Genomic DNA, 11439 nt, shown 5'->3' on the forward strand with positions numbered 1-11439 from the left:
GGTATTTTGGTTAGTAAAACAATATATACAAGACTAAACATGGGTGCTTGATGATTCCCTTGCAGATGAATTGAGCATAACACCACAAGTAGAGTTCTAAGTTAAAACTTCTTGATTGATGATTGGTATGCAAATGATGTGTGATCTTAGGGTCAAAAATTGGGGTGTGACACCTTAGTTTTTTTTTAAAACCTTGTTCCCTAAAAAAATCAGGGTTTGCCCTGAATCTTTTCAAAAACCTTTCCCTTTTATTTTTAATTTATTTAAACATTTTATTTTTGTTATGTAATAATTTTATAAAATAGTTATTTATATAATTAATTATTTTACTTGGTTTGTTTGCACCAATTAGGGCTTGTGTAATTAATCAATAGATCTATAATGCACTAACCTTTTCTCTTCTTAATTTTTCAAGGCTGATCAAGGAGCGACGAAGGCTCAAGATGTGTAAATTAATTATTGTTCTCTCTTATTTTCTGCCTTTATTTTTCTGTTACCCTATAAGGGTTTTATTGTAATAGATTAGGTTTATTTTCCGCCTTTTAATTTCCCCCAGCCCCGCAGGTGTTTATTGTAATAGCGTAGGATTTTAACTGTTTTATTTTCTGCCATGGTTAGTAATCTAGGGAGTGCAAGCCTATAATTAATCTAGAATCACCTAATTACAAGATAATATAATCGAATTGAATCACGTGATTGTGCACCCACACACCTTTAGGGTAACCCTTCTTGTTGCCTGTTGCCTGTTGCCTCTAATTATACTAAAAAATAGTCAAGTCCCTCGACTCCGAGGATACCTAAAAGCAAGGTTGCCTTTAAAAGATTGAAAATCATCATATGAGATTTTGTCCCTCGATGCTGCCTCGGAAAAACATGATGATTGTCCATATTGCTAAGGTATCCTCGCCTGTTGCCTAAAAATGACTATTATATCCTTCCCTTAGACTACCTGCCCTCTTTATGGCAATGGACAGTCTTGTGGCGAACGATAACTTCGATGACCATTCAACATCCAATTAAAAGACTTCCTGCCCTCTCATGGTATGGATAGACCCTTTCGCCCGAAAGACTTAAAGAACAAAAAAGACAATCTTAGGGTAGGTGTTCTTAAATGCTTGCTCACATTCAATTCAAAATTCAAAATGCTTTTCACACCTCCTTTTCAAATCAATTCAAAAAGGCCACGCTTATTTACAAGCTAAAGTCCTTAACAAATCTTTTTCCTATTCACACACTACACTTACTTTCAAACAATTCAAACATTCAAAAGTGAGCTAAGCAATTAAGAGCCCATGGATAACCATGGATACAAAGGGTGCTTACACCTTCCCTTTGTATAACCTACCCCCCGAACTCAATCTCTTTTAAAAGGTTTTTCCTGTTCTTTTTGCCTTTCCAATTGAATAAAATAAAAGTCGGTGACGACTCTTGCTTACCACAACATTTCTTTAAAGTTAGTTCACCGTATTACAGTGTGTGTAATGTGAAAGATTTTAGCATGTGAAGTGAGCCTAATATCATGGGAGTGGCCATACTTGAACTGATCATACAATGACTTGTATGTGATTTTCATATCATCTACAGGTTCAAGTTTGTATGGGGTTTCACCCTCATAACCTATGCCAACTCTCTTGTTTCCACTAACAACATATATCATAGAGGCAAGTTGACTTCTACCAATACCTCTAGATAAGAACTTCCTGAAACTCAAGTCATATTCTTTAAGAATATTGTTCAAGCTTGGAATAGACATTTCTGAACCAGAAGATGACTCAGCATCTTTAGATAGTTTTAAAACTTTTTCTTTGAGTTCAGAATTTTCTAATTCAAGCTTCTTAGTTTCAGATACAAAGAGCTTTCTCAGATTTTTTGTATTTGATACTAAGCTTAGCCTTGATTTCAAGAATTTGAGCCAAACTGGAAGCTAGCTCATCTCTTGACAGTTCAGAAAATACCTCTTCAGAGTCAGAGTCTGATTCTGATGTAGATTCTGATTCAGCATCCACAGTAGCCATCAGCGCTATGTTGGCTTGCTCGTCTTCAGAGTCTGATTCTGATTCTGATGAATCTGAATCATCCCAAGTTGCCATAAGACCTTTCTTCTTCTGGAACTTCTTCTTGGGTTCCTCCCTCTGAAGCTTTGGACACTCACTCTTGTAATGTCCTGACTCCTTGCACTCAAAGCATGTGACCTTCTTTTTGTCAGATCTTTTGAGTCCAGAAGATTCTCCTCTTTCAGGCTTTTTAGAACATCTGAAGTTCTTGAACTTCCTTTATTTACTCTTCCAGAGTTGGTTTACCCTTTTGGAGATCATGGGCAGTTCATCTTCTTCTTCTGATTCTTCAGAATCTTCTTCTTCCGCCTAAAAGCGTTAGTGCATTTTTTATTCAAAGATTTTAAAGCAATAGACTTACCTTTATTTTGAGGTTCATTAGCATCCAGCTCTATTTCATGTATCCTCAAAGCACTGATCAGCTCTTCCAAAGATACTTCATTCAGATTCTTTGCAATCTTGAATGCAGTCACCATTGGGCCCCATCTTTTGGGCAAGCTTCTGATGATCTTCTTGACGTGATCAGCCTTTGTATATCCCTTGTCAAGCACTCTTAATCCAGCAGTTAGAGTTTGAAATCTTGAGAACATTGTTTCAATGTTTTCATCATCCTCCATCTTGAAGGCTTCATACTTCTAGATTAATGCAAGAGCTTTTGTCTCTTTGACTTGGGCATTTCCTTCGTGAGTCATCTTTAATGATTCAAAGATGTCATGGGCAGTTTCTCTGTTTGATATCTTCTCATATTCAGAATGAGAAATAGCATTCAGCAGAATAGTCCTTGACTTATGATGATTTTTGAATTGTTTCTTTTGATCATCACTCATTTCTTGTCTTGACATCTTTGCTCTACTAGCATTTACTGGATGTTTGTAACCATCCACAAGCAATTCCCATAAATCACCATCTAGACCAAGAAAGTAGCTTTCCAATCTATCTTTCCAGTATTCAAAATTTTCACCATCAAGTACTGGTGGTCTAGAATATCCATTTCCATTTTCATTGTTGTGTTGATCATTTGAAGTAGATGTAGAAGTGGATGTAACAATATCAACCATATTGACTTAGTGTTTTTCTCACCCTGAATCTTTTTCTAACACGGTTAAGTGCTTGCACCTAGAACCGGTTCTCTGATGCCAATTGCAGGATAGAAAAACACTTAGAAAGGGGGGGGGGGTTTGAATAAGTGTAACTTTAAAAACTCTTAAGATAAAAACAATGAACACAATATTTTTATCCTGGTTCGTTGTTAACGAAACTACTCCGGTCCACCCCCTTAGAGTGATTTACCTCAACTGAGGATTTAATCCACTAATCAATCTTGATTACAATAGTTATCCACTTAGAAACACTCTAAGTCTTCTAGAGTATACTGATCACACCTTGATCACTCTAGGAAATCACCACTTAGAAACTTCTAAGTCTTATAGAGTCTACTGATCTCACTGATCACTCTAGGAACCTTTTACAAATCAATGTAAAATAAATGTTTACAAGAGTATGAATTTGCTTCTTAGAAAGCTATAATCACAACTGTGATATTTCTCTTAAGTTCTAAGCTTAACACTCACTACATATTACAAAGATTGTGAGGTTGAAGATGAAGTTTGTAAGTATTGATTTCAACAGCGTTTTGGTATTCTTGCAAGAGTTGTTTTTTGCTTCTGATCAGAACTTCACTATATATAGACGTTTGAGAAGATGACCGTTGGAATGCATTTAATGCGTTGCGTGACTGGACAGCTTTGCATTTAATGTTTTCACTGTTTTGTCAACAACCTCGAGCCATGCTTTTCTCTGCTTTTACTGACTTTGCCTTTTGTAGCTTCTAACGTTCCTTTTGTCAGTCAGAGATTAGACTTCGTAGCTTGTCATCTAGTACTAACTTCTGATCTCAGATTTTGTGAATACAACGTTTGAATAATCAGAATCAGAGTTACAGCTTGGTGCAGAGCATCTTCTTGTCTTCTGACTTTGAAGTGCTTTAGCGTGATACCATAAGAACTTCAGTGCTTCTGCTTCTGATCTCAAGTTCTTCTGATCTCAAGTTCTTCTGATCTCAAGTTCTTCTGATGCTTCATAGACCATGTTCTGATTCTGCTTAACCATCTTCTGATGTCTATCGAGAGCATGTTCTGATGTTGCAATCCTGAACCTTTTGAGTCAGTGCTTCTTAGCGCTGAATTGTGCATACTCCTTATATATTTCCTGAAATGGAAAATGCATTGGATTAGAGTACCACGTTGTCTTATACAAAATTCATATACATTGTTATCATCAAAACAAGAATATTGATCAGAACAAATCTTGTTCTAACACTTACAATCTTATATCCACACATGGAACAATAAGATGTAATCAATACAAACATAAAGAATTACAAGTGGTTGAATATTTTTGGTAATAAGTAAAGTTTTCTCACAATAGGTTCTTATGTACTCAATGGAAATGATGAAGAAAATTTTCTAAGTATATGAAAGTGTATGCTGAAAATTTTCTTTCTTAAAAGAGAAGTTTGAACACAATGAATATTTGAAAGCAAGAGCACAACAAAATGATTATGAAAAAATTGATGGTTGGTGTGTGTTTTCAAAAAGAATCAAGAAGCCTTTATATAATGTTAAACACCCTTCCAAAAGGCTGCAAAAACATTCTCAAAAGGGTGCAAACACATGACTTAATTTCAATTTCGTATCGCTGAAGAAACAATGAAAAGATGCAATGTTTCAGTGGTAATCGGTTACCCACTCCCAACGTTCATATTTTTTGAAATTTTTAATTCAGTAACCGATTACTGAAACAAGGGTAATCAGTTACCCATACAAAAACCAGTGGGAATACTTTTCATAGTTTCAGTAACCGGTTACCATATAGGCAGTAACCGATTACTTCATCAAAAAAGCCAAAAAAACATTTTCATCAAGTATCATTTTTTATCAAGACCTTAGGTTTACCTCAAGAGTTTAGAGAATTTCACACCAAGCAATAGGAACCAAGCTTAGCTCAAATTTTTCTCATCGTATTCGTAATAGACTGTCAAATTGAGTGAACTATCCAAGTTTTAGAAGACCTTTTGAGAGCTTATGTCTTACAGCAGGGTGGTAGTTTGAATAATCACTTACCTCTTTTAGAGTTTACTTATAATAATAGTTTTCATTCTAGTATTGAGATAAATGCTTTTGAGGCTTTGTGTGAGAGGAGGTGTAAGGTGCCTACGTTGGCTTGAGTTGGTGAGAATGTTGTGCTAGGACTCGAGGTAGTTCAGCAAACCCCAAGGTTTGTCAGGCATAGAAATATTGTAAACTTACTCCTAATTTTATTGTTTCTTACCAAACTTGAAAAATAGTCAATAAAGTCTCTTACAAATTAGCTTTACCTCGATAGTGTATTTCATGTCTCTGATCTTCACATAAGCTATTGATCTTTCACATGTGATTGAGTTGGAAAATTTGCAAGTGAGGGAGAAAATATAGTCGCCACTGGATCAACAAACGTTGACATACTATTATGTAAACTTGCCATTATGGAAGTTAGCATGCCATATGGCTGTTGAAGACCATTCATTGGCATTGTTAAATCAGTCGCATAAGGCCTAAAATTACTAGTCCCCACTGACCTTGGGGTCACTGGTTGACCCTGCGTTTGAATGAGGGACAATCTTGGTCCATTTACAACGTTCGACAGTATGTCCGTCATACTTATTGTAGAGGGAATCGCTTCGGTCATAGTTGTTGCAACCGTGTTTTCCCCTGTCGAATGGGGAGGTTGTTCTACATTTCTATTTGATGGATTAACCATCCTTCTAACGTACTTCCTTTTTGGTATTGGTTTGTTATTTCTGGCTACCATATCACTTCTCAATCTCATGCAACAGAGTTTGAGATTAAATTATATGCAGAACTAAAATAAAACAAGGTTTCAAAGACAAACCAAAACTAGACAAAAAGGATCCCACTGAGCGTGCCAATTTGTTTACCATGGATTTTGGTAAACAACCGCTAGTCTTCCAAAATTGTTACTTTGGTTACTTACTGGATCGACTAGATTGATCCTAGGATATATGTGTATAGTTTTTCTTTTAGGTTTTCTTATCAGTAAGTTCTTCGATGTTGAAGATTAATTTAAAAGTAATGCAAAGAAGACTCATAAAACAAAATGTAAGCAAGAAAAGGTAACTTCGACCGAAATTTAAATTGAAATGAAAATGATTTGAATGTAAATGAATTAACGTTGGAATAAAAGATGGTGCTTCATACGTACATGTTCTCTGAAACTCTTTCTCAACAAACACTTAGATACTTTGAGTGATTAAGTATGGTACAATATTGAACACACCGAAATCTAATGGTAAGACCCTCATTTATACTACTTCGATAGAAACAATAACAAACTGTCTCTTTTCCAGAGGATGACACATTCTCGTCTGCATGTGCTTCGCCTTTCATAGGTCTTCATGCGTCTTTCTAAAGAACAAATCAGGCCAAAATACATTTATCAGCCTTATTTCGAATGTATCTTTGTCAAACTTCAAGTCCGAACTACTTCAAAAACCTTCAGTGTAACATCATTTCGCCAGTATGACAACCTTTTTGACAGGTCTTAGTTGAACTTCTCTAATTTCACGTAGAAATCAGCTTGTTTATCTAAAACATTTCCTTAAATTTTTAATCTCACACCTTCTTAAGTGTCGAAATTATAGCCAACACTCCCCCTCAAAGGATAAGGACATACTCTAAGTCATACACACTATCTACAACCTAAAGAGCATCATGCTCACTACAACCTTAACACACGACTAACTTAATCGTCTGTGTGTCTACAACTAAATAACATCAACCATCTACAGAGTTTCTAATCTCAAATGTGCTGCTCCCTTGAATAACCTCAAAACTACTTTAATGAGATTAATTGTTAGTAATTCTTTTGTTCATTCTAGTAGCTATTTGATTTTAAAAAGTGATTCTAGAAGAAAGAAGCATCTAGAAGCAACCAGAAGCAGAAAACGTGTAAACGCACTATTAGGCTATTCGCATCCGTCCTACTATTCTATTCCAACGGAAAAAATAGAACATTCTAGAATCCCTTATTCCTGTATAAAAATCAAAACAAACACTCCCTTATTACAAACTCATTCACAGATCCCTACTTCGAAACCCTAACCCTAACGAACTCTTTTATCTTTCCGCTCCTCTTACACGAAATCAATCTCTATCGTTCAAAATCTCTTCGACGATGGCCGGAAAAGGAGAAGGTCCAGCGATTGGAATCGATCTCGGCACAACATACTCCTGCGTTGGAGTATGGCAGCACGATAGGGTCGAGATCATTGCCAACGATCAAGGAAACCGTACGACGCCGTCTTATGTAGCTTTTACCGACAGTGAAAGGTTGATCGGTGATGCCGCTAAGAATCAGGTCGCCATGAACCCCATTAACACTGTCTTCGGTAAGATCTCTAACTTTTCATTCACCACCAAATGATTGATTCATATTTATTTTTAATTTTCAGTAAAAAAACCTATAAATTTGTGGGATCTATAGTGATTTATGAATCTGTTCTATTGAATACTAGTATGAGGCAAAAGTATCGTTCGATTTTAGATTACTGATATAATGATATGCTTGGTTGTTAGTATTTTGTTTTATGAGTTTTAACTAATTTGTGTGCTAATTGGTGATTTGAATTTGTATATACTTTAGATGCAAAACGTTTGATTGGAAGGAGAGTTTCTGATGCTTCTGTTCAGAGTGATTTGAAGCACTGGCCATTCAAGGTTATAGCCGGTGCTGGCGAAAAGCCTATGATTGTGGTTAACTATAAAGGTGAGGACAAGCAATTTTCTGCTGAGGAAATTTCCTCTATGGTGCTCATTAAGATGCGTGAGATTGCTGAGGCTTATCTTGGTTCTACTGTCAAGAATGCTGTTGTTACTGTTCCTGCTTACTTCAATGACTCTCAGCGTCAAGCCACAAAGGATGCCGGTGCCATTGCTGGTTTGAATGTTCTTAGAATAATCAATGAACCAACTGCAGCTGCTATTGCTTACGGTCTTGACAAGAAGGCGACAAGTGTTGGTGAGAAGAATGTGTTGATCTTTGATTTGGGTGGTGGTACTTTTGATGTATCACTTCTTACTATTGAAGAGGGTATTTTTGAAGTTAAGGCTACTGCTGGTGATACCCATCTTGGTGGTGAAGATTTTGATAACAGGATGGTTAACCATTTTGTTCAAGAATTTAAGAGAAAGAATAAGAAGGATATTAGTGGAAACCCTAGGGCACTTAGGAGGTTGAGAACTGCTTGTGAGAGGGCAAAGAGAACTCTCTCATCAACTGCTCAGACAACCATTGAGATTGATTCTTTGTATGAGGGTGTTGATTTTTACACAACAATCACTCGTGCTAGGTTTGAGGAACTTAACATGGATTTATTTAGGAAGTGTATGGAGCCTGTGGAGAAGTGTCTTAGGGATGCAAAGATGGACAAGAGCACTGTTCATGATGTTGTTCTTGTTGGTGGTTCCACTAGGATTCCTAAAGTTCAGCAGCTTTTGCAAGACTTCTTCAATGGCAAGGAGCTTTGCAAGAGTATCAACCCTGACGAGGCTGTTGCTTATGGAGCTGCCGTCCAAGCAGCTATTTTAAGTGGCGAAGGTAATGAGAAGGTTCAAGATTTGTTGCTTTTGGATGTTACCCCATTGTCTCTTGGTTTGGAAACTGCTGGTGGTGTCATGACTGTACTGATTCAAAGGAACACCACAATTCCAACCAAGAAGGAGCAAGTTTTCTCTACCTACTCAGACAATCAACCCGGTGTCTTGATCCAAGTTTATGAGGGAGAAAGAGCAAGAACCAAAGACAACAACTTGTTGGGCAAATTTGAGCTTTCTGGCATTCCTCCTGCTCCCCGTGGTGTTCCTCAGATCACAGTCTGTTTTGACATTGATGCTAACGGTATCTTGAATGTCTCTGCTGAGGATAAAACAACTGGGCAAAAGAACAAGATCACTATTACTAACGACAAAGGTAGACTCTCAAAGGAGGAGATTGAGAAGATGGTTGAGGAGGCAGAAAAATACAAGGCAGAAGATGAGGAACACAAGAAGAAGGTGGATGCAAAGAATGCTTTGGAAAACTATGCTTACAACATGAGGAACACAATTAAAGATGAGAAGATTGCTTCAAAGCTTTCAGCCGATGACAAGAAGAAGATTGAAGATGCAATTGATGCTTCAATTACTTGGTTGGATAATAACCAGTTGGCTGAGGCAGATGAGTTTGAAGATAAGATGAAGGAACTTGAGAGTCTTTGCAATCCAATCATCGCTAAGATGTATCAAGGTGGAGCTGCTCCTGACGTGGGTGGGGATGATGATGAAGTTCCTCCAGCTGCAGGTGGTGCTGGCCCCAAGATTGAAGAAGTCGACTAAGTTGTTGATTAAATGTTGTTCCAGACCCATTTAAGTTTAAATTTAATTTTGGTTTTATTTTGTTCTGGATCCTTTTAATTTTAATTTGGTTTTAGAATATTTATTGGTCAGTGATTTGGCAAATTCCTTTTTGATATGGATACATTGATACAGTTTTTGTGTTTGATTGTGAAAGTTATATGTATCAATTCTTTTTAGTAATGCAAGGAAATAATTTTACTGGCCATATCTAGCCCTTCATTCTATTTATATCATCTGGACCTTCATTCTAATTTTAAATCACTTAAAGTTAGTACATTGAAAGAATTATTTGTCAAACGGTGAACTATTAAAGGCAAAAGAAAGAATGAATGCTATTAATGAGCTCATTCTAATGAGTGAATGCACCACAACAGTTTTCAACCATGATGATTATGAGTGATAGTAGATTAAAAATGACTCTTGCTGTTACATTTAACTTTAAGAGGAATAACTTTTTAGTTATTTGTTATGAGTGAAAGTAGATAAAAAATGAGAAGAAAGAAAAATGTGATATTATGTAATGACGATAATAACCTTTGTTTAAAATTGAAGAAAAACTATTAAAGTCTTAAATAATTTTATTTTTATCATTCTTAAGTAATATTTATTTTAATAATTTATATAATTTCAAAAGATACCATACTTCACAATTTTGCTTTAAAATATCTGTGCCAAATTTATTTTATCTATATTTAATAACTTAATACAATTAATTATATTAATTATATTATATTAAGGCCGCAAAAATATATATATTTTTAAAAATAACATTCATTCATGTAAAAAGAATAGAACAATTTGTATCTAAAAGATTTAAATGAGAAAAATGATAAATTGAAGTGGTAATAAGACTGCTTTGTCAAAAAAAATATATTTACAAATTGGGTGTTTCAGTCATTTTGATTGTATTAATGGTTCATGTTTATTTTCTTTGCAATATAGAAAGGAAAGATTATGAGTGTGGGACCCATCAATTTTAAACTTTCATTCCCCTATGACACATACTATTTCAAATGGTGGAAGCACATTTTACTAAAAACTTTCACTCCTTACAATTTTCCATCCCTTCACTTTCATGGGAAACTAACAATGTGTTAGTGACACCATCTAAAATGGTGCTAGCTAATCATTTTGGCAAAATTGAATCTATCATCACATATAACAAAGTCTATATACCACAGAAAGTAATACTTGACAACTTGATCGGCAGATACTAAGCCAGCCCAAGATTCACACTAGAAACTAATAATCGCTGTGCTCTTGAACATATAAAATCAACTCTAAATTAAACGCACCGGGTCATACCACCTGCACTAGATTAAACTAAGACAATACCAAATAAACACTTCCCCCTAGCTGCATATTCGAAAGCACCACCAAGACCAGAACACACTGACAAAATCCAACAAATATCAAGATCAAGACTAGCACTACCCCAATACGAAATTCTAGGACGCAAAAAGAGAAGTAACCACCAATATATGCTGTTAGTTATATCAAAACATACCGGTCCATGGACTCCTAATCAGACTTTTTATTCGAAGTTGATTTTAGGGACGAAAATAAAAACACACCAACGTACAAGGATCAATTGACTATTTAAGCCAATTTTTTATATAAATTATTCGCAAATTGCAAATATCATAATTGACCTCTCTCTCTCTCTCTCTCTCTCTCTCTCTCTCTCTCTCTCTCTCTCGTGTTTGGAGTTACTTGGTCAACAAGATGGATTTGATAGAGCAATTTAGAGACATGGTCTTAGTCTGTGAGATAAACATTGGGAGTTTAAAGTTAGGTATGTTAAAAGTAATTAGTAATATGTTAGATGAGGCTAGAGATGGTCAAAAGATGAATATGCGTCTTTTGGACCAGTTTGTGCTAATAACTTAAGGACATGTTGTTTGTTTTAAGGAAGTAAGTGATGGTATCTGAAT

The 11439-nt window shown here is 35.7% G+C and overlaps 1 protein-coding gene across 1 annotated transcript; it reads left to right on the forward strand.

Annotated features, from left to right (window-relative positions):
- Positions 1 to 7156: 7156 nt before the first annotated feature.
- LOC131609014 (heat shock 70 kDa protein 4) lies at positions 7157 to 9607 on the forward strand. Its single transcript, XM_058880635.1, has 2 exons — positions 7157 to 7500; positions 7755 to 9607. The coding sequence occupies exons 1-2, from the start codon at positions 7287 to 7289 to the stop codon at positions 9482 to 9484; spliced, it is 1944 nt and encodes a 647-aa protein (XP_058736618.1). The 5' UTR covers positions 7157 to 7286; the 3' UTR covers positions 9485 to 9607.
- Positions 9608 to 11439: the final 1832 nt, after the last annotated feature.

This window comes from Vicia villosa, linkage group LG6 (genome assembly GCF_029867415.1).
Source record: "Vicia villosa cultivar HV-30 ecotype Madison, WI linkage group LG6, Vvil1.0, whole genome shotgun sequence".
Classification (NCBI taxonomy): Eukaryota; Viridiplantae; Streptophyta; class Magnoliopsida; order Fabales; family Fabaceae; genus Vicia; species Vicia villosa.

What these genes read in the sequence shown, in the direction of transcription:
- LOC131609014 (XM_058880635.1), top strand. Translation starts at nt 7,287, where the DNA reads ATGGCCGGAAAAGGAGAAGGTCCAGCGATTGGAATCGATCTCGGCACA. An exon ending in CCCCATTAACACTGTCTTCG is followed by an intron (nt 7,501 to 7,754) that starts GTAAGATCTCTA and finishes TATATACTTTAG; the next exon opens with ATGCAAAACGTTTGATTGGA.